We start from the raw sequence: 23,594 nt of genomic DNA, 5'->3' as shown, positions 1-23,594 counted from the left end.
TGTATGTGTGTAAATTTATATTATTGTTATTATTATTATTATAGCTATAATTTATTGAATACCTGATTTGTTCTAGTACTTTATTCTAAATTGCATTACACACTGTGTGGCTTTGTTTTCACAGTATCTCTATTTTATATGAAGAAACAAGTCTCAATGAGATTATGTAACTTGCTTGGGCAATGATTTGTAAATTCTCTGAATAGAAAGCATAGACAGTCCTGTCCTGCAGAACAGAATAGTAGTTAAATACATGGCTTTGAGCAAAAATAGCCTTGTTGACTTAGTTTTTGCCACCTCCTTGTTGTGTGACCTTCAGCAAATTGTTTAAATAAGCTCCAAGGTCCTCACCTGCTAAATGGGGGTAACAGTTGTTCTTAACTCCCAGGGTTGAGGGAGGGATTAAATGAGATTGCACAAAAAGCGCTTAGCATACTGCTAGGCCCTGTAAGCACTGGATAAATGGGACTATGCCCGGGAAGGCGCAACATATAAGGAAAAGTGTCCAGCTCTAATGTTTCCTTTCAGAGCTTTTCCTGCTCTGTCCTCCTCCTGTTCTAATCGCTATTCCTGCAGCAGCTCAGAATTAGAAGCCTGTTCATAACTCCACCTCCGTTACTGGAACTTCCTCTGTCCGGCCTCAGGTGCAACTACTGAGACCTCCGCATCTCACAACACAGCCTCTGCTTTGTTATTTCCCAAGGCTTTGGTGCCAGTTTGTTTTCTCCGGGGACAGCGACAGTTCCTGTGGCGTTGTATGCTGGGGGTTGTAGTCCGAAATTCCCCCATCTACATCAAGAGGGCGACTAAGACGAGAGCCAGAGAACTACAACTCCCGGAGTCCTCCGCGCCGCCGGGACGCCATGAGTCTGCAGGGGGCTGCGAGAGCCGGAAAGATGTCTGTTCCCTTGTATCGCTCCTGTAGTGAACGTCTATACTCATAAAAAAGGAACCTGGAACGGGACTCCCCAGGGATAAGGTGGTATCAGTAAATATCGTGGGGACAGAGAAGCTAGAGGCAGGTATTCCAGGGAGGTAGCTGTTCTGCAAATATGAGGTGTAAACTGGTTCCCCGTGTTCCAGGCTGTCTTGAGCTGGAGCAGCTGCCCGGCTAACCTAGCCTTTGCCTTAGACATGGCCACTAACTTTTCCTTCTCCAGGACTCGGCCTCGGGAAGGGTTGTGGGCAAGCGTACGAGGACTGTCCCTCTTCTCCCAGGCCGACGCGGGATATCCCGGAGCCCCGGGAGAGGCTGCCACTCTGATGTCTGAAGACACAGGCCCTAAGTCCAGGCTGGCTATGAAGAGTGACTCCTCGAACCCTGCAGCCCCCCTTAGGGGACTCGGGGCGCCCCTGAGGAGCAGCGAGCCTGTGCGCGCCGCCCCACCTCCGTCGGCGGCCATGGTTCTGCTGGAGGAGGCTGCAGACCTCTTGGTGGTGCACCTGGACTTCCGGGCGGCGCTGCAAACCTGTGAACACGCCTGGAGGAGCTTGGCCAACGATGACGCGGGCACGTATGTGCTGGGCTCTGTTCATTTCCGGGTGATATTGGGAGGGACTCAAGATTTTGGGAGTTCTGTCATTCCCAGATTGCTCACAAGGAGCCTTACACCTTGCTTTCATTAGTGGTTCCTCTCTGAGAGGCAGCGTGCCCATTCTACAGAGGAGGAAACTGAGGCACTGCACAATGAGGAAGAAGTGGTCAAGTCGGGTAACAGAGCTTAGTGGGAACCCACAGCCAATTCTTTTCTTCCTATTCCAGTGTAGAATGGCGTGGTGGGAACATAGAATGTGTATTGTTACATTATTTCGGTAAGCAGGTTCAATAGGCAGGTGGTGGAAGTCCTCTCCTAGCTAGGTACACTTCTCTCCCCAGGTTGTTCACTTCTGACCTTGCTTGATGAAGGGAAATAGAATTCAGAGCAGGAGTAGTATACTGGTCCTGTTGAAGGATTGGATTAAAGAATCAATCTGGAGAAAACCTTGGTCCTGCATTGCTCTTTCTAATGCTGGTAGCCCCTTCGGGAAGTTGAAGGCATCATTTCTCTGTGGATTGTAATGTTGATTTTGGCTACACTAGGGAGGTGGTGGGTAGAACAGTCAAAGCCGACCCCAGAGTAGGATGAACTGGAGAGCTCTGGCTGTGTTTTTAACGGGTTGGGTAAGGGCTTGTTGCAGTAAATGCCGGAGACTGTGATTTGGGGTGCCTGGAGGTACCTCACTCGGTGGTGCTAACAGGCCAGTTGAGAAGTTCCGGTACCTACACTCAGGCAGAACCCTTGCTCCATCTCCACTTCTATGCAAACTCTTAGCTCCAGCTCTCTTCCCACTCACACACCTGTGCTACATGTTACCCTTTCCTGATTTCACCTGGATACAAAGATGTGTGGAGCCAACAAGTGAGTTGCCTCCAGATTTACAGGAACTTTGAACTATGTGAAAGGGCAGTTTTCTTTGTGTTGGGGCTAATGAGACCAGTTGTAATTTGAACTCCACTTAAATACTAATGAGGAGGATAGAGGTGATGGCTGCTGTGTTGGGAACTGGGGAGGAACAGTCCCAGGGTGGAGGTAGGAATGGAAACAGGGGAAACATTTTTCTTTTCTTTTCTTTCCTTTCCTTTCTTTTCTTCCCTTTCTTCCCTTCCTTTCTTTCCTATTTTATTTATTTATTTAGAGAGCGTGTGAGACTGGGTGGGGGGAGGGGCAGAGGGAGAGGGAAAGAATCTCCAGCAGACTCTGCACTGAACTGGAGCACAGAACCTGATGCAGGGCTTGATCCCACAACTCTAAGATATGACCTGAGCAGAAACCAAGGGTCACCTGTTAACTGACTGAGGCACCCAGGCCTTCCTGGAGGGGAACCACTTCTAAACCTGAATTGGTTTTTCTGCTGACAGCTCCTTGGAGGTGAAATGCTCCCTGTGTGTTGTGGGGATCCAGGCCCTGGCAGAAATGAATCGGTGGCGGGAAGTCCTGTCCTGGGTTCTTCGGTATTACCAGGTCCCTGAAAAGCTACCTCCCAAAGTCCTGGAACTGTGGTAGGTCCTTGTTCTGACTCATTGGATCAGTTCAGGAACAAGAGGATTTTCATGTCCTTTTTGGAATCAGTGCCTAATATCTTCTCTTTCCCCCTTCCCTACCATTCCCCTCTATATCTAATTCTTTCCCTGTTTTTTGTTTCGTTTTGTTCTTGACCTCAAAACCTAGCTATAAAGGATGAGGAAGGGGGGATTTAGGAGTGGGGTTGAGAAAAAGAGGAGGAGAGGGGACAATGGGAATAGGAGATGTGAACTGGGATGACAGAAGTGGAGTATGTCCTAGCTGAGAGAGCTTCTTGCTCCTTCCTAGGAACTCGTAATTCTTCTCAGTATCATCATCCCATAGGGAAGGCCTGGAGGACACAGGAGGGACTGGGTGGGAGAGGGTGGTAGTTACAAGAGGTGAACCAACCATGGAGCACTGACTGTTCTTTTGAAACTGGATTATTTGGGGTTGCAGTGTTCTTTTATACAGCAAAATGCAAGAGCCTGGAGCTGTGCTGGAAGTGGTCAGTGCCTGGCTGCAAGATCCAGACAATCAGGGCCTTCCAGAATACAGAGCCTTGGCAGAACTTCATCTGCAGCTGGTGCTGCTGCCTCTGGGCTGCTTGTCGGAGGCTGAGGAGCTAGTGGTGGGCTCTGCAGCCTTCCGTGAGGAAGAGCGGCTGGACATACTCCAGGCCATTAGTAAGGCAAGGCAACAGCAGAAACTTCAACACTTGGGCTCTGAGGAGGACCAGAAGCTAAACCAGGAAGGTAGGACATTATCCTTCTGTGGCCTCTATAAAGTGAAGTTGTGGGCTTTCTCCTATACCTTGGGGTTTATCATGACATTCCTTGGAGCTTGGGAGCAATCATTTGTATGAGTAACTCCCAAATCAAGGAACAGGAAACTGTTGATTTGATTAAAAAGCCAAGTCCTGACCCTCTGTAGTTGGCAGTGGAAGGAGAATCTCTGGGAGGTGTCACTGAATCTCAAAACCTTAACTCTTGTCTCTTGAAAGCCACCTTCTCCTTAGGGTCCTCTCACTAGATCTCTTGTCTCTATCATGCTGTCCTGAGTGGGATGTTATTCCTCCTTTAAAGGCTGGCCCAAATACAGACACAGCTGAGGTATGCTGTGGGATAGCCAAAGGAAAAGAAGAAGCTGATACAATAACTTGGTAACTCGACTTAGATAAAAATTACTTATCTTCAGCTTGGGCCCCACTACCCAGCCTCCTGTCTGCCTTTACTTACTAGATCTCCTCGGTATCTTCTTCAATGATTGATGTCCCCCTTTAAGGGGCAGCCCACCTCTGCACATTGGAGTGCAGTTTCACACAGTGGCTTTTTAGGGAAACCATTTTAAGACCCAACATCGTACACCTGACTATTATCCTACAAGGGATGCTTGCATAGGGGTGGGTGTGGAGGTGGATGTTATTTTGTTATAAGGGATTTTAAAGGTGCCCTACTCCAGACCCTTCCCCTGGTCTTTGATTCCTTCTCATCCTTTTTTTTTTTTTTTAAGATTTTATTTATTTATTCAACAGAGAGACAGCCAGCGAGAGAGGGAACACAAGCAGGGGGAGTGGGAGAGGAAGAAGCAGGCTTCATAGCGGAGGAGGCTGATGTGGGGCTCGATCCCATAATGCCAGGATCACGCCCTGAGCCGAAGGCAGACGCTTAACCTCTGTGCCACCCAGGCACCCCCTTTCTCATCCTCTTTTCCTCGAGTGATCATCTAGTCCATGCAAGGATAGAAAATTCACTATTTCCAGAAGCAGCTCATTCCATCTATGGACAGTTCTATAGGGAAGTTCTTCCTGATGCTGAATTTAAGGTTTTTTGGGGTAGTTTTTAGCCACTGTTCTTTGATTTTTCTCTTGGTACATAGAGAATAGGCATGATCCTTCTTTTTTTATATGGAAGTTCTTTAACTAACTATAACCATGTTCTCCAAAGTTTTTTCTTTGTGTGCTAAAGAGCATGATCTGCTGAGGTCGAATCACTTCTTTACAAACAGGTTGTTGGCTTCGGGAATGCCTGTGGCTACCCCAGCCCTCTGCTCCTCCATCTCCTGGGGAGGAAAGATGATGTGAGGGGTTTGATGGCAAGTTCAGAGTGTTCTGTCAGACTTGGCACCACTTGTTCTTGAGTTGGTGGTGTTCATATCTACAATCTAAGGCTTCTGAATTCTTTTGAATTCTGCACTATATGTACTAAGTGCCTTTCATTTTCCTTCATTAATGTGATAATCAAGAACTATTGCTCTGCGTAGCTCTTTGTACATATCTTAGGTGAAAATATAAGGAATGCTATAAAATGATATTTAAAAAAGCAAACCAAATATGCCAGGTTTACTCAGCTGAGTAGATGTTGTCTATTAAAAGTCTCTTCTAAGGAGATGACATTGTAGTGATGTAGTTTGGCCTTAAAATGTTTTTGGAGCTTTTGGAATCTCTTTTATTTTTTTTTTATTATTTTTTTTTAAAGATTATTTATTTATTTATTTATTTGACAGAGATAGAGACAGCCAGTGAGAGAGGGAACACAAGCAGGGGGAGTGGGAGAGGAAGAAGCAGGCTCATAGAGGAGGAGCCTGATGTGGGGCTCGATCCCATAACGCCGGGATCACGCCCTGAGCCAAAGGCAGATGCTTAACCGCTGTGCCACCCAGGCGCCCCTGGAATCTCTTTTAGAAACACTTCATGAACTATAGGAGTGAACTAGTCTTGTTGCCTTTTGTTCAACCCTCAAAATCTAGTTCAAAGCTCAGAGTCAGGGAAGCTGAGTCTCATGGAGGTACCCTGCAGTCATGCTCTGTCTCCCCGACCAGGCTCCTTCTCCCACAAGTTCCTGTCATTAATGGTGTCGCTTCGCCGGCTTTGGTACTGTGCCGTGAGCCACTTCTTTTCCATGCCCTTCAAAAAGAGCCTCCTGGCTGCCTTGATCCTCTGCCTCTTGGTGCTGAGGTTTGACCCAGGTGAGTAACGAAGCCTGTGTTCTCTCCTGCCCTTCCTGGGGAAGGGGCTGTCGAACAGGGGCCGGGTCTGTGCGAGCCCTCCTGGGGATGGAGGCCTCTCCGGTGCCACTTCTCCCTGAGTCTCCTCTATACGGAGGGACTTTTGGACCTCAGTAAGGGCCAGCTCAGCTCACCTAGGAGAGAGCAGCCCTGGAGTCCATGAGAGCAGTCTGGAGGAAATTCACTGTACTCTGTTGACCCTTGAACATTGACTTTGAGTCATTGTCATCTACTTTATCCGGTGGTGAACTCTGACTAGAATGCGAGAATTAAAAAAAAAATTTTCCTCATCGTAATACCTAAAAAATTGTAAATGAAATACATGTACATTTTAGAAAATGTGGAAAATAGAGAAAAGTATAAAGAAGAAAATAGAAACCACCTTTAAGTTTGTTATTGTAACGGTTATACTTTTAGTCTTTTCTGTATGGATACAGATGCAATTTTGCATGTTATAAATATCTTGAAAACATGGCTTTAGATGGCTAAATAATATTCCAATTTACAGAAATTTCCATGATTGATTAATAACCCCCTATTGTTGAACATTTTATTTCTCACTCTGTTTTCTGTACTGCTGTGAAGCAGACATGAGCTCCCTAAGTGCTATTTGGGAACAACGCTGGTTATTTCCTGAGGATTAACTCCTCAAAATTAAGTGCTGGACCACAGATTAGGAGCTCACCCTTCTAGATTTTTATGTTTGTGTTATTCTATGTGAGTCATGATCTAATCTCTACTCATGAATTAAATTTAGAATAGAATTATATAACTTTCAAAACTGCAGAGAAAACTGGAGATCCTTATTCCAGTCCCTTCTTTTTCTTTTTTTTTTTTTAAAAGATTTTATTTATTTATTCGACAGAGATAGAGACAGCCAGCGAGAGAGGGAACACAAGCAGGGGGAGTGGGAGAGGAAGAAGCAGGCTCATAGCAGAGGAGCCTGATGTGGGGCTCGATCCCACAACGCCGGGATCACGCCCTGAGCCGAAGGCAGACGCTTAACCGCTGTGCCACCCAGGCGCCCCTCTTTCTTTTTTGATTGAGAAACCTAAGAACTAGAAAAAAAGTAACTAGCCCAAGTCCTGGGCTATAATTTGTCTATTTTAAAAACTGCCAGTTCTGGGGATGTCTGGGTGGCTCAGTTGGTTAAGCATCGGATTCTTGGTTTCTGCTCAGGTCATGATTGTGAGATCCAGCCCCACAAGGAGCCCATGTGGGCTCTGAGCCCAGTGGGGGAGTCCGCTTGAGATTCTCTCTCTCTGCCCCTTCTCCCACTTGCAAGCGTATGTGGGTACTCTTGTGTGTGCGGGCTCTCCCTCTATCAAATAAATAAATAAATTTCATTAAACATAATGAAAACAAAACCTGCCAGTTCTTGATTTAATCTTTAGGTCTTCCCCATTTTCCCCATTCCCCTTTCTCTTATTCGGTGAGGTTTTTTTTTTTTTTTTTTGCATAGCTCAAAGTTGTCCTTTTTACTTTGCTGAACACTGAACAGGAATTCCTTCTGAACAGCTCTTTGCTTAAGGAAAGAGTCACTTGTTAGTTCTCAGGAAAGGTGAGGATAGTTTGTGTTCATTCCTGTCTACTCTCTGACTTTCTACTTTGTTCCAGAGACTTGATAAAAATTTAGAATTTTTTTTTGTGGTCGTTTTAAGTCCTGCTCTTATGAGTGGGGACCGCAAGAGGCAATTTTTTTTTCAGATACATATGTCCATTTTATTTTTTTTATTTTTTAATTTTTTTATAATTTTTTACTGTATTATTAAGTACAGTACAGTACAACCCAAGTTTTTGATGTGAAGTTCCATGATTCATTAGTTGCATATAACACCCAGTGCACCATGCAATATGTGCCCTCCTTAATACCCATCACCGGGCTATCAATCCGCCCCCCCCCCCCCGCAAAGCCCTCAGTTTCCCAGAGTCCACAGTCTTTCATGGTTCATTACCCCTTCTGTTTACCCCCCATTCATTCTTCCCTTTCTTCTCCTACCGATCTTCCTAGTTCTTATGTTCCATAGATGAGAGAAACCATATGATAATTGTCTTTCTCTGCCTGACTTATTTCTCTTAGCATTATCTCCTCCAGTCCCGTCCATGTTGCTGCAAATGTTGTGAAATCGGTAGGAAGGATATAAAAAGAGTAGACTGTCAGTAGCTTTCTTTAAAAATAACAGTTTTCTTTTTAAAAAAGAAAAAAGTTAAGAAAAATCAGTAATCAAATAAGGAAAAACCAACCAATGAACTCAGCCCTAATTCCAAAGAGGTAGATTGTACTTTATTTTCAATATAATTAACTTAGGATAAAAATAGGTAATACTGTCACTTGGCTCCAGGTTGAGAAGGTATGAAAAGGAATGTAGTGAAGTCTCTTCTCAAATATATCTTCCAGAGGCAGCCACCATTACCAGTTTGTGTGTGTGTGTGTGTGTGTATGTGTGTATGTATATGTATCAGGAAGCTAGGCTAAAACATAGTAAGGTTTGGATCTTTTTCTCAGGAAACTTAAGGTCACTGTAATCCAAGTGAAGAAAATATATCCCAGAGCATACACCCTAGAGAAAGTGAGAGTTTTCTTTATTGTTGAGGAGGGGAGGAGGAGCAAATAACAATAAGCATCAACATATGCTTTAAAAAGATCACACATACTCCGAAAGTTGTAGAGTTTCCAAGGGATGGGACTTGAGGCTGAGGAGGAGAGGAGGGAGTAAAGGCAGGCACACTGACAACAATCTTCCTTTTTCCTGCAGCTTCTCCTTCTTCCTTGCCCTTCCTCTACAAGCTGGCCCAGCTCTTCCATCGGATCCAGGAGGCCATGTTTTCTCTCCACCGACTTCCTATCCACGACTGAGTGGTCTTTCCCATTCCACTCAACCTCTCTACTCCCCAGGTCTGCCGTGACAGAAGCAGAGTCACTCATCTGTAGCAGCCCTCCTGTTGCTGGCTGGGCCCCCAAAGGAGTGGGGCCAGCCCCAATTCTAGAAAGAGCTGATCCATTCTGATGAACTGAGTTTTGCCACCTGAATGTTCTCCCTTTTGCACCCCACTTTGGCTGGTGTAGGTAGGTAATGTAGGAACAAAGTGGGGCCAGAGAGCACAAGTCCTCCAGAATAATACTCCCTTATACCCAGAGGCCCCTTCTGAAGGAGGAGTTTGGGAAAGGAGAGTGTGTCCGTGAAATATTCCATCTTCTTGGCAGAGGCAAGGGATTGATTTTTCAGGTCAGGGTGTTAATGAAGCTGGAAGTTTAGAAAACTCTTGATGGAATGACCCTTGGCCTTTCACTTCCGTGGAAAACTTACCTCTGAAAATTGCCTCACAGGGCAGGCCCTTAATTAGGCAGAGTGAGGATCTGAGAGGGCCTCTTAATTCTCCTCTGTGCTCCTCTGCACCAGATCTGTGGAGAGGAGCATAGAGAGGTTATTTACCGATACACCATTCCTGTGGTTTTGCAATGGGCTTGAAGCTACTTGGACCCTCTTTTCAGACCAGGACGTGGCTTTCAGAACCACCCAGGTGACTGCTGAAAGCAAAGTAAGGCTGCTCTGCTCTTCTCGCTGGGTAAAGTGATCTTGCTTGGTGCCTCTTGGGCTTCAGCTCAATTTTCCGGGTTGTCAGTGGCCAAGTCCTGCTCTGTTACACACTCAGTATTCCTTTGCTCTCTTTCTTCCTGTCAGTTCCTTCTCCCTGCCCTGAAATAGTGTGTTTTTACTTTGTCTGATGGCTGTTTCACCAAGTTCTGCCTGCATCCTTGCCTGGTTACCACAGTTGCCGGCTCCCCTCCTTTCCCCCACTTTCTATGTCCTGTTGTTCTAGTTATAGTCTATTGTTTGTATAATGTACAAGTTTTTCTGCTCGTGTGGCCTTGAAAAGTAGGCCAGCCTCAGAGGCTGATGAACTGAAAATGGAACTGGGTAATCAGGTGAGCTGGAAGGGATGTGTGGAGGGAGTTGGACAGAGGGAAGATGTGGGTTTTGAAAGTAATGAACAATTCATTGTTAGGGAGAGGAGGCATTGAGGCTATAGCATTTGGGTATTTGAAATGTTTCAGTGTTTTCTGTCACTGGCCACAAGAATCTTACATGTTTCTGTGCAAGTAAACGTAAAACACTGCTATGCTGTCAGAATTGTAAAAGGCTTCCAGCAGGGGCTAGCCCTTTTGAGGCTGAAGGCCAAGCAAACTGCCCCCAGCTGGGGCTTCAGGCAGTGTTGATGCCAGGAATAGAGGAAGTGCTTAGTAGTTTTCCCGAGGTTGGTTTTCAGGAATTCCAAGTCAACAACTCCTCTTTAATAAAATGGGTAGAAGTACACCTCACAGGCCCTTGGGAGGTAAGTCCCCAGGGTGTGATCCACCTCTGTAAGAAACAAATCTGTGCTTTTACATATGGGCTTTTAAATAGAGTTAAGAACCCTGGAGAGGAGAGGAGACAGGTAAGCTTTGAGATCTGTTAGAATGATTTCTCAAAGTGAAAATCTGGTCGCTTTCGCTACCCTAGATAAAACTCTTTAATGGCTTCCCATGCCTCACATGGCATTTCTTCTTAAATTCGTCGTGGAATTTAAGGCCCCTTATGCACTGGTTTTGGCTCACACCTCCACTTTCACGTGGGGCCTCTGTTCCTCACGCACACTGCCCTCCAGCCGCCCAACCAGTTTTCTGAACATACCCCCCCCACGCCACTGTACCTTTAGCATCTGCTGTTCCCTCTGGAAGGTCCAGCTCCCACTTTTGCCTGCTTAGCCCCTCAAATTTCCAGACTTACTCAAAGGTTACCTTTGGAAATCCTTTCCTGATGTCCTCTGCTTCCAAACCTTTTAGTGGTAGTGACCCCATGGCCTTATAACTGTAAAGTTCTTTGTTACCTCCAGTAACTGTGAGCTCTTTGAAGCTAGGAAATGTGGCTCGTTGCAGTGTTTAAGAATCAGGTTTGGATCCCTGCTCTACCAATCACAAGGGGTGTGACTGTTGGAAAGTGAGCTGTCCTTTCTCAGCCTCAGTGTCCTCATCTGTTAGTGTGTTATTATCTCATAGGGACTTCTGGGCCTAACCGAGCACCTAGGAAATATGAAGGTATCAGAGGTGTTTAAATTAATGAACTGATAGAGCTACCATGACAAAAGGTCCGTGTGCTTTTGGTATATTTTGTATTGTGAAAAGTCTGAGTAAAAAGAAGACCTGACTATGCCCAAAACCTTTTTCTGTCTGTCCCCTGAAGTTCCTGCATATTATTGAGCTTGTAGGCCTCTAGGTTCTCTGTTTGGTATTTGTCTTGAACTCTACAGTGTTGTCTGGTAACCAGCCCCAGCTACCTTCCTAGACAGTCAAGGAACTCAGAACTCAGAACTGATGACTTTGGCCTTTTCTAAGAATGGAGACTGGTATTCATATCAGTCTTCAAGTCTGGGCTTAACAAGGTCAGAAATGAAGGGAGGGGCTCCTTGTTAGAGTTAGACCTATGCTGTCCAGTATGGTAGCCACTAGCCACAGGTGGCTTTTGAGCACTTGAAATGTGGCTGGTCCAAATCGAGATGTTCTGTGAATGTAAAATACTTACTAGATTTTGAAGATTTAATACTGAAAAAATGGAAACTCAATAATTTTTATACTGATTGCATGTTGAAATGATAATCTTTGGGTATATTGGGTTAAATAAAATTTATTAAAATTAATTTCAGCTGTTTCTTTTTACTTTTTTGTGGGGTTACTAGAATGTTTAAAATGACATATATGACTCACATTATATTTCTTCCGGGGCAGTGCTGTTGAACACAGCACTGCCCCGGAAGTAGAGTGTTAGATCTGGGAAGATCATCTCTTATAGCCTGCCCCCACCCCCCACCCCCCGCTTTTTTAAGTTAAGGAAATTGAGACCCTGAGAGGTGAAGTGATTTGCCCTGAGTCGCATAGCCTGAATAAGATCAAGGTCTCCTGACCCTCAAGTCTGGTGTTCCTTTCACTGCGCTACGATTCTGCTACACTTGCCCTAAAATCAGTCACTCTCTGGCTGAAATTCACTGTTACTATGCAAATACATCTGGGAGGGATAACTTTAGCTGGAGTTAGCTGATTAGCTTTACCAGGTTCTGACAGAATACAGCATAGAACAGGTATTTTAAAATTTAGGGATGCTGAGCAGAGCAGCAATGGGTAATAATCTTCTTTGGTCAGATAGGAGGCTGGGAAGGTTGGGGGGTGAGGTGGAGAGATGAAATTAAGCTACTGTGGGCAATCACAGGAGTGGAGGTGGATGGGCCGGCAAAAGGCATAGTTGTTCTGCTTCCAGAAAGAGGCTTCAAGGCACTGAGGAGGTATGTCAAAGCTTTGTGCAGGTGATCTGCACTCTTTTGCATGTATGTATTTGCACCATGTGTGCATGTAACCATTTAAAAATGATAATGAAGTTTTATACATATGGTACAGAATTCAAAAGTTACTAAAGGATATTCATGGAAAAGAATATCTTTTTTTCCACTCCCAGTTTCCTGCCGAGAGACCACCACTGTTAATTAATTAATCTTGGATGATTGTTCCTCATCAGCTCATGTAGAGCCGCCTCATTCTTACTAGCTATTCAGTATTCCTGTGTGTGATAGGATCTCAGTGTAGAAAGCCCCCACGCTTTCCCTTTTTAATATATTGAAACCTGTCCACCCTCTCCTAAGCCTAAAAACACAGCACCTCTGAGTTTGAGAGTCACAGGTACTGGTCCTGCCTCTTTACTGTCACTTCATGCAAACATGGAGCAGTCTGTTCAGGCTTTCTGGTAACCACAGTGGGCAGAGAAGAGCAGGCCCTTGCTCACCTTGGACATTCAGGTTTTTTGAATCTGGACTGGCACTCAAGCAGCCTCTGCCATCTGCTGGAAAGAGCCAGAGGAAATGGCAGAAAGAGAAAGGCCTGATGTGAGTTGCAAATAGGCACCTACCTCTATCTTGCCCTCTTTCCCTTCTTGCATGGAAGAGTCCCAGGGCCAATGGAGTGTGACCTCTGGCATGCACAGGTGAGGCCAGTTGTAATTCTGCTAATTTTACTTTCTGGCTTAAGCAAGCTCCCTGCGGTAGCACCCCTTTGGAATTTAATACATGAAGTGTTTACGAGAAGAAAATAGGGCCCTTTTGCTTCCCTCCCTCTGGAAACCTTAGTTTTATGGACTGGTAAGAAGTGAAATTAAAGGCAATGTGCACAATGCCATTAGCAGCCTATGAAATCCCTCTCTGTGTCATTCCTCCAATGATAAAGTAGCGATCCAGATATTGTTTACTGGCCTCTAGGCCTCCAGGCCTCCTGATAAAACAATGACTATTTTTCTTGTGTTAAAGCAATGCATATGTATTTTGGTAAATAGTAATAATTGCATAGAAGCAAATATAGAATTCATGATCACACTACTCAGAGATAATCACTGTTAATATTGATTTTCTTTCAGTTTTCTTTCTTTAAAAATTTTATTTATTTGTCAGAGAGAGCAAGCACAAGCAGGGGGAGGGGCAGAGGGAGAAGCAGGCTCCCTGCTGAGCCAGGAGTCCGATGCCGGACTCGATCCCAGGACCTTGGGATCATGACCTGAGCTGAAGGCAGACGCTTAACCAACTGAGCCCCCCAGGCATCTCTCAGTTTTATTTTTTTTAAGCATCTAACACTCTCGGTAGCCCGGGTGCTTGAAAAACTGAAAAAATGGAAATTTCTAGACAGAATGTTCGTGAGTGGGACTAACTGGCTCAGCTGGGTGCTGTCTACTGAAGAGAGTAGACATGATCTTGGAAAGGTCGGGTTGGGGGAGAAGAGGCCGTGCAGCCAGTTGTTCTTCTGTGGCGGCTAAACAGCTTGAGGTATAATGGAATGGTGAAATGTCCACTAATGCCCACTTTCACCAGCGCTGCCAGATCCCAATAGGTAGGATTGGGATTTCATTACCTACTTCTAATTTTAATACTGACCCAAGCTCACATTTAACACAATTTCCAAGTTCCTGTTTCTTTGAAACTTTTAACATCCCCTTGTCCCTGTTATACTATTTGAGGCAGGGACTGACAGGCGTAAGATAGTATTTGGAGACTTGGTTGAAAAACAAAAGGATATTTGCAGAAGTATGCCAGTATAGATAAAAGTCACTTTATTTTATTTTTTAACTATATGTATAGTTTTATATATATAGTTATATATACATATATATATATATTTTTTTTTTAAAGATTTTATTTAAGAGAGAGAGACTGAGAGAGCATGAACTGGGGGAGAGGCAGAGGGAGAGGGTGCCCTGCTGAGCAGGGAGCCCAATGTGGGGCTTGCTGAGATCATGACCTGAGCCAGAGTCAGATGCTTAACTGACTGAGCCACCGAAGTGCCCCAACAATATACTGTTTTTAAGATTTTATTTATTTATTTATTTATTTGAGGGAGAGAAAAAGAGGGAGAATGAGAGGAAAGGGCCAAGAAGCAGGCTTCCCACTGAGCAGGGAGCCTGATGCTGGGCTCGATTCCGGAACTCTGGGATCATGACCTGAGCCAAAGGCAGACACTTAACCAACTGAGCCACCCAGGTGCCCCCAAAAAAGTCACTTTAGTGTTAACATCAGGGCACCTGGCTTTTTAAAAATCTTTTTAAAAAATAGTAACATCAATTTTATTTATATAGAGAGATTCTTTGGGCAGAAAACCAAATTGTATGGTCCTTAGAATGTAACCAGCAGATTCTCACACTCAGAGAGATATTACATTCTAGAAAAAACCCATTTGTACTTTTATGCAAAAGGCTTGTTTTCCAAATGCAATAGAGTACTGTCTCTTTGGTGCCTTCATCTGTCTCTAGCCTCTCTGACTCCTCCTTTGCTGTTTCTTTGGCTGGTTTCTCTTCTTCTTTTGGCCTTCAAACTTGAAGTGAGTGTATCCTCAAGGCTCTGCCCACAGCTCTTCTCTTTCTACATATTCTCTCTTGGTGAGTTTTTCTACTCTCATGGATTCAAGTACCTATCTGAAAGACCTTCCAGTCTCCAACTCCATCTCTCATTTCTCAGGGTTTGTCTAATTATATTTCCAACTGCAGAGAAAACCTGGACCCACATTCCTTCTCTCCTCTTCCTTAAGTCTCTCATGCGGACTGTTGGTCTTCATTCTTACTGTTAATTAGCTTCACGCCCAAACCCAGCAGGCCCTGTGTTCTCCCTTGTCCTTCACCTTTCCATAGACTGCTTATCCTTTAGATCTCAACTTATTAGTCATCCAAATTTCTCCTTCTATGACATTTCTACTGACCATTCTTGGTATTGTCATGATATTTCTCTTTTCGGACAGTCTCTTGTACTTAATAGCCAAACTATTCATTTTACTAAGTCGTAGATCCCTGTTTTGTTCTTTAACTATTTTAGAAAGTCATATTTTGTCTCTCTAACTGGATAAAAGCCTTTTGTATGGGACAGGGACCATGTCTTCTTCTTCTTTTTTTAAAATTTATTTTTGATGTAAAGTTCGATGATTCATTAGTTGCATATAACATCCAGTGCACCATGCAATACGTGCCCTCCTTACCACCCATCACCAGCCTATCCTTCCCCCACCCCCCTCCCCTCTGAAGCCCTCAGTTTGTTTCTCAGAGTCCATAGTCTCTCATGCTTCATTCCCCCTTCTCATTACCCCTCCTTTCTTTATCCCTTTTTTCTCCTACCGATCTTCCTAGTTCTTATGTTCCATAGATGAGAGAAATCATATGATAATTGTCCTTCTCTGCTTGACTTATTTCACTTAGCATTATCTCCTCCAGTGCCGTCCATGTTGCAGCAAATGTTAAGAACTCGTTCTTTCTGATAGCTGAGTAATATTCCATTGTATATATGGACCACAACTTCTTAATCCAGTCATCTGTTGAAGGGCATCTCGGTTCCTTCCATGATTTCGCTATTGTGGACAATGCTGCTGTGAACACTGGGGTGCATATGGCCCTTCTCTTTACTACATCTGTATCTTTGGGGTAAACACCCAGTAGTGCAATGGCTGGGTCATAGGGTAGCTCAATTTTTAACTTTTTAAGGGACCTCCACACTGTTTTCCATAGTGGCTGTACCAACTTGCATTCCCACCAACAATGTAGGAGGGATCCCCTTTCTCCACATCCTCTCCAGCAATTGCTGTTTCCTGCCTTGTCAATTTTTGCCATTCTAACTGGCGTAAGGTGGTATCTTAGTGTGGTTTTGATTTGAATTTCCCTGATGGCTAATGATTTTGAACATTTTTCATGTGTCTGTTAGCCATTTCTATGTCTTCATTGGAAAAGTGTCTGTTCATATTTTCTGCCCATTTTTATGATTTGTTTATTTGTTTCTCGTGTATTGAGTTTGAGAAGTTCTTTGTAGATCTTGCATACCAGTCTTTTATCTGTCGTATCATTTGCAAATATATTCTTCCATTCCGTGGGCTGCCTCTTAGTTTTTTTTGACTGTTTCCTTGGCTGTACAGAAGCTTTTTATCTTGATGAAGTCCCACAAGTTCATTTTTATCTTTTGTTTCTCTTGCCTTTGGAGATGTGTCATGAAAAAGGTTGCTTTGGCCGATGTCGTAGAGGTTGCTGCCTATGCTTTCCTCTAGGATTTTGATGGATTCCTGTCTCACATCGAGGTCTTTCATCCATTTGGAATTTATCTTTGTGTATGGTGTGAGAGAGTGGTCAAGTTGCATTCTTTTGCATGTAGCTGAGGGACCATGTCTTCTAACAATAATAGCGAACAGGCACCATTCAAAGCACTTATATTTACTAATTCAATCTTCTTTTTTTATTTAATTTTTTATTTTTATTTATTTATTTTTTTGATTTAATGTTTGATGATTCATTAGTTGCGTATAACACCCAGTCAATCTTCTAACAAGCCAGTGAGGCAGGTATTATCTCTATTTTAGATAGATAATAAACAGATACAGAAAGATTAAGTAACTTGACCAATTGTCCCATAGCTATTAAGTAGTAAAGCTGGGATCTGAACATAGGCTGACTGACACCAGAGTTCATGTTCTTATATCCCCTATAACAAACGGAATGAGGCCATGCAGGTAAGAGGCCATGTAATAAAGATTTTTTGAATAAACTTGGATTTGGTCTTGAGAATTAGAGGAAAGAAGAAATAGAAGCAGCAAAGAGGGTGAGCAGAAAGGCAAGCATCAGGGCTGAAGGGTGGAGGTGGAGGTAGAAAGAGAAGACAGATCTTTGGCACTGTTTTAGCAGTGTCATTGCTCAGCTTACTGCAGAGGGAAAGTGCAGGAGGTATTCCTTCTCAAGTGTACCAGTGATGACAAAGACAGCCTGGCAGGTGTCATTCAGTGTAGATATAAATACAAGCTTGTGGTTCTATCAGATGACTTCTATGGACAAGCCAGGCTCTCGGTTACCAGCAGACTCCGCTGGATCCCAAGGAATGGGTTGCTTTCTCTGAAAGGAAGCTACTCTGTGTCTTTGATCCCTTTCAAAGTGCTGTCTGAGAGTTTTGCTCACCCTTCCTAATCTGTTGCCAAGCTGGAATGCTGCTAAAATTGGCTTGTTACCCTAAAAAAGCCATCCTACACACTCTGGATCTCCCTGAGCATTTGGTCTCTTGACTGTGGGTGGCAGCCTCCTCCCAGCAGGTACACACTCCTCTGGAACATTCTGAAGATCCTACCCCCTTCCCTTTTAGTACTCGTTACTGTTCTGTCCTATTTGTGGATTTCATGGTCTCCTAGGTGACAGTTAGCTGTTTCAGAGGTGCTAAAGACAATGGTTAAAAGATATGCCCCATTAATCCTCCCAAGAAATACAAGGAATTTTACAAAGCCTTTTTTTTTTTTTTTAAGAGATCAGGCTTAAACCCAATGGGATAATTTTGCTATATAAGTGTGGGACGGTGTTTGAGAGTGTGGGCCCTGAGACCTTAATACCTGAGTTCATATCTTGGTTTCCCAACTTTGACCTTGGGCAAACCATCTTTTCCTGTGCTTTACTTTCTTCATCTGCAAAATGAGGATATAAATTGTATTTACTTCATAGGTTTGTTGTGAAGATTGAATGGTACTAACTTGTATAAACACTGAAAAAGTTCATAGCATATAGTGAGCAGGTGCTAGTTATTCTTAACATTGCCATTAATTAAGTGTGAGCTGTGGGAGGGAGAGTCAGTAGTGTTAGATCATTCATTCATTCATAATGTTAGATCATTCATCATCATCAAACTGTGAAACAGGAAGCCTCCCCCAATTCCTGGTTCTCAGCTCAGGAACTAGGCTTTGCAGGTGACTCTAACTACTTAAAGAAGTTCCAAGCCTTTTTTTATATGTTTATTTAAGAACATATTTAGTTTTCTGAATATGCAGTGCAGTCATATGGTTTTTAAAAAAAAAAGTATGAAAAGGCCTAATGTGAAGAACTTTCCATTCCTGTCTATCATCCAGCAAGTTCCTTCCTCTCCCAAGTGCTGGTTGCTGCTATTCATTTTTTTATTTCTTCTTCTTGAGTTTCTTTGTACATATATAACAAAATATGAATATAGATCCTATTTTTTTCTTTTTTAAAAAACATAGTTGTAGTATGTTATATGCACTGTTTAATTCCCTGTTTTTTATTTTTTCAAAGATTAAAAATGATTTTGAGGGAGATAAAGGAAAATATGTTACTATAATATGGACCTTTGGAAATAGGATTAGGCTGGTTTTGGTTCTGGCTCTGATACTAACTTGCTCCATAACTGCAAAAATCACTTAATCTTGGGTCACAGTTTTCTCACTTCAAAGATGGCGATAAAAATTACCTGCCTTATACTATTTTGTGTCAAGTGAGCAAAAGTCTATTAAAAATTTTGAAAAGTATTAAGTGATACACATGGGGTGGAGTATTGAAAACACTACGTAATACTTAATATTATAAAATAGGATGGTTAAGTCTTTTTATTAAAATAGGTTGAAAATTTTTGAAATAAGGGCACTTGGGTGGTGTTAGTCAGTTAAGTGTCTGCCTTGGGCTTGGATCATGATCCTGGCATCCTGGAGTGGAGTCCTACGTCAGTCTCCCTGCTCAGCGGGGAGTCTGCTTCTCCCTCCCCCTGCTCTTGTGCTCCTGCTCTCTCTCTCTCCTTCTCAAATAAATAAATAAATAAATAAATAAATAAATAAAATCTTAAAAAAAAAAAAGAAAATATTTGAAATAGATGCATGAAATAGAAAGACTAAATAAATACTGACTTTTCATAGAGGCTCATTTAGTTGAATTAAGTAAGACTTAAATGATCCATTAGAGATCTGTGTATAGTTACATATGCAACTACAAATTAACACTTTCTCTGAATTATTTCAAATCATCAGGTAATAGGTTAAAAAAGAATATGCTCTCCGCTTTACCTTTACTTAGGAGGGTGGGGATTGGTGAGTGAGGAGGTAATAGTGTTTGTGAGAGAATATTTTTTTCAAACTTCTCTCTCTCTCTCTGTATATATATATGTGTGTGTGTGTGTGTGTGTGTATTTACTATTTTTTTTAAATTGAAGTATAGTTGACACAATGTTATTTTAGTTTCAGGTATACAACATAGTGATTTGACAACTTATGTTATGCTGTGCTCACCACAAATGTAGTTCCCATCTGTCACCACACAATGCTATTCAATACCATTGACTATATGCCCTATGCTGTACTTTTTATTCCCATGACTTATTCCATAACTGGAAACCTGTATCTCCCACTCCCCTTCATCTGTTTTGTCACTCCTCTCACTCCCCTTCCCTCTGGCAACCATCAGTTTGTCCTCTGTATTTATGGGTCTGTTTCTGCTTTTTGTTTATTCATTTCTTTTGTTTTTTAGATTCCACATATGAATGAAATCACTCTAGGTCCATCCATATTGTCACAAATGGCAAGATCTCGTTCTTTTATATGGCTGAGTAATATTCCATTGCGTATACCACATCGTCTTTTATCGTTCATTTATTGATGGATACTTGAGTTGCTTTCATATCTTGGCTATTATAAATAATGTTGTGATAAACATAGGAGTACATACATCTTTTTCAAATTAGTATTTTCACTTGTTTGGGTAAATACCTGGTAGTGGAATTACTGGATCACATGGTAATTCTATTTTTAATTTTTTGAGGAAACTTCGTACTGTTTTCCATAGTGGCTGCACCAGTTTACATTCCCACCAACAGTGCACAAGGGTTCCTTTAGTGAGAGAATATTTTGTTTGGCTAAAGAGAAAGGCTGGGAATATCTGGACCAAGAGGGGTAAATCTACTTTATAAGCAAGAGTCCATGACAGGGAAGCAGGTACAGGTGGGTAAAGTTTTGGTGGGTACTTGAGTTTTAAAAATGGACTCATGAGGCAATATCGCTAGAGTCAAGAACCAAAAAGTCAAATTGACTGGAGTGAAGAATAGCCTGGGTCCTAGCCTGGCTCTGCTGCTGCATGGAATGGACTTTATTTTTAGGTTGTTTTAACAGTCCATGTTACTTATTATATTTTAACATACCAAATACTTTCTATTTATTCAAACAACTTTACTGAAAGGTTGAAAATTAAATAATCTAAATCTTCTCTGTCATATACATTCATATTTGTTTATCATAAGCACGTATAGACTGCTTTCAGTTCTGCAGCTTTTTCATTTACTATTATCATCTACTCAGTTTCCAACATTATCTACTTCCTTTCCATATGTGTTTGTTTCCTACGGTGACTGTCACAGATTACCACAAACTGGGTAGCTTAAAACAACAGAAATTTAGAAGGCTTCAGAGGGGAGGTGGGTGATGGGGGATGATAGGCTCTGGTGATGGGTAGTAAGGAGGGCACGTATTGCATGGTGCACTGGGTGTTAATACGCAAGTAATGAATCATGGAACTTTACACCAAAAACTAGGGATGTACTGTATGGTGACTAACATAATAAAAAAATATTATTATTTTTAAAAAAAAGTCCATGCTTGAAGCTCTTAAAAAAAAATTTTATTCTCTCACAGCTTTGGAGGCCAGGAGTCCAAAATCAAGGCGTCTCTCTGAAAGCTGTAGGGGAGAATCCTTCCTTGCCTTTTTCAGGTCTGAGTGGCTCCTTGCATGGAGAGGGAGGAAGGTGGTAGAAGAGTAGGGGACCTTAGTTTTGTCTGGTCTCTGGAATTCAGCTAGACAGCTATCAAATCATTCTGAACACCTGTGAACTCAACCAGAGATCTAAGAAGAGAATTAGTGCAATTCTACAAAAAGAAAAGGGACCACTTTCTACAAGAATGACAAGACGGAAAAACTCACCCCCAAAAAGAGAACAAGATGCAGTACTGAATCAGTATAGACATAAGTAAGATGTCTGAACTAGAGTTCAGAATAATGATTAGAAAGATACTATCTGGGCTTGAAAAGAGCATAGAGGACACTAGAGAATCCCTCCCTGGAGAAATGAGTGGCTCCTCACATTCACTGCTTTGGGGCAACATAACTCCCATCTCTGCCTCCATCTTCATTTGGCCTTCTGTGTTTCTATCTTCTTTTCTAATGCTTATAAGGGAAATTGTCATTGAATATAGGACCCACCCTAATCCAGATGATCACATCTTGATACATCTTAATTGCATCTAAAAAGACTGGTACCCCAAATAACAGTGTGAGATTCCAAGTGGACATGTCTTTTGGGGACCACAATTCAACTCACTGGTATACATTAGTACCCATATAGTATTCCTTCCTATTTTTAAAAAGATTTTATTTATTTACTTGAGACAGAGCAAGTACAGAGAGAGAGGGAGAAGTAGACGGCCACTGAGCAGGGAGCCTGATGTGGGACTAGATCCCAGGACTCTCGGATCATGACCTGAGCCGAAGGCAGACACTTAACGGATTGAGCCACCCAGGTGCCCCATATCCCTTCCTATTAATAAGCTGGCCATTTCAGTTCTTTCTGACTTTTTGCTGATATGAATAGCAGCTCTAAACAGATGCATATGAAAATGCCACGAAACAGTACTATTATTTTCCTTGTGTGGTATTTTCTTGGATAATTTTCTGAAGTCAATTTATAACGTCAGTGGTGAGAACAGGTTTCCAGCTCTTTTAACATACTGCCAGGGTGTGGTCCAGAGAGATTGGATCACTTTGCAATACTCACAGCAATATGTGAAATAACTGCCACCCCAAAAAAGACAGAGACAATTCAGCCAATTGTTTCAATGTCCAACAAGAGGCAATTAATCTAACAATTAAAGAATTAACTATAAACAGAATACCAAAGCTTCAGAGAGAAGAAGGTAATGACTCAACTGCCTTATCTTTGCTGACTTTATCCCACACAGATCTGTTGATGGTTTTTTAGGGGCTGGCAGCTGAAGAAAGTGGTTACCTGATCTGTAACAGAACCTTAGATGCAATGAGGGTAAGGCCTTCCGCACTGGCCTCTAATCAGCTTGAGCCAACTTGTGAGGGAAATGAGTTTTTTTCTTAGTTCCCCAACCTCAGCATTCTTTGCAATTTGCTTGTCTGTCTTTGACCCCCAGGCCTAAGCGCCTACCGCCTCACATTCTCACTGCTTCATTTTTCTGCTGAATTCTCTGTGGCTGACCTAAGTGAGCCTAAAGGGCTGATCACCTCAGGGGAGGTGAGTTTAACAGGGATTAAAAGCTAAAGTTATGGAGATCATGCACTAAAAGGTGCCATTTCTGGTGTCAACCAATTGGGAGGAGTGTGAGCAGAGGAAGAATCAGGGCAATAGGAAAATACTGCCTTCCCCAGCTTAAAACAAAACAACCCAGACTCTCTTAAGGTTGATTTTGAAAGGAGACTTGCTCGGGAGAAGGTAAACTGGATTGTGTGACTCCAAATTTATCCTGAGACTCACCTCCTTGATGGTGTCTTGATGATTATGGTGGCTGCAACCATGCAGACTTCAAAGAGAACCACTTCATCTGTGATTACTGTGGCCAAAGATTCCCGTCCTTCTCTTAGTACCAGGCAGCACAGGAGAAACAGGTTGGACTATTATTGTGTATATGCGAGTGTACTTAAGACTAGAGAATAACCGGGGGTGCCTGGGTGGCACAGCGGTTAAACGTCTGCCTTCGGCTCAGGGCATGATCCCGGCGTTATGGGATCGAGCCCCACATCAGCCTCCTCTGCTATGAGCCTGCTTCTTCCTCTCCCACTCCCCCTGCTTGTGTTCCCTCTCTCTCTGGCTGTCTCTATCTCTGTCAAATAAATAAAAAAGAAAAAAAAAAAAGACTAGAGAATAACCAAAGTTAAGTAAACATGATGAATACCTAAATCTAGATAATCTGATTATAAAATCTAATCTGCTGTCTGGAATTTGTCATCTCACAGCAGTGTAGGTGCCTGGAAATTAACAGGTCTTTTTTTTTGTATCTCTTCCTCCAGGTTCCCAGTCTCCCTCCCCACGGGAACTCCATCTTTAATACACACCCCTGGGAGCACCAAACTAGATATGTGGACTCTCAAAGTCTAAGCTAAGAGAATGAGGAGAAGTCCTCTTTACCTGCAGTTTGCCCTTCCAGTTCCACTTTATAGGTAATGATGGAACATTTGAGTTTAGCCT

General features: G+C 42.8%; 2 protein-coding genes across 4 annotated transcripts in view; both read left to right on the top strand.

The window, feature by feature from the left end:
- Positions 1-824: 824 nt before the first annotated feature.
- On the top strand, positions 825-9,689 carry PEX26 (peroxisomal biogenesis factor 26). 3 transcript variants are annotated; one of them, XM_034645048.1, is made up of 6 exons: positions 825-979; positions 1,219-1,514; positions 2,900-3,040; positions 3,501-3,796; positions 5,862-6,008; positions 8,804-9,689. In XM_034645048.1, the coding sequence occupies exons 2-6, from the start codon at positions 1,264-1,266 to the stop codon at positions 8,902-8,904; spliced, it is 936 nt and encodes a 311-aa protein (XP_034500939.1). In that variant the 5' UTR covers positions 825-979; positions 1,219-1,263; the 3' UTR covers positions 8,905-9,689. The 3 variants fall into 3 exon arrangements, with proteins under 3 accessions (XP_034500939.1, XP_019663047.2, XP_034500940.1); XM_034645049.1 differs by having other exon boundaries at positions 864-1,018; XM_019807488.2 differs by having other exon boundaries at positions 860-1,514.
- Positions 1,387-23,594, top strand: part of TUBA8 (tubulin alpha 8) — a 47,008-nt gene continuing 24,800 nt past the window's right edge. The window contains exon 1 of the mRNA XM_034645047.1: positions 1,387-1,514. The gene's annotated coding sequence lies outside the window, so the exon portion shown is untranslated. The remainder of the gene's footprint in view (positions 1,515-23,594) is intronic.

This window comes from Ailuropoda melanoleuca, chromosome 16 (genome assembly GCF_002007445.2).
Source record: "Ailuropoda melanoleuca isolate Jingjing chromosome 16, ASM200744v2, whole genome shotgun sequence".
In the NCBI taxonomy this organism is placed as follows: domain Eukaryota; kingdom Metazoa; phylum Chordata; class Mammalia; order Carnivora; family Ursidae; genus Ailuropoda; species Ailuropoda melanoleuca.
This window is presented reverse-complemented; position numbering and strand designations above follow the sequence as displayed.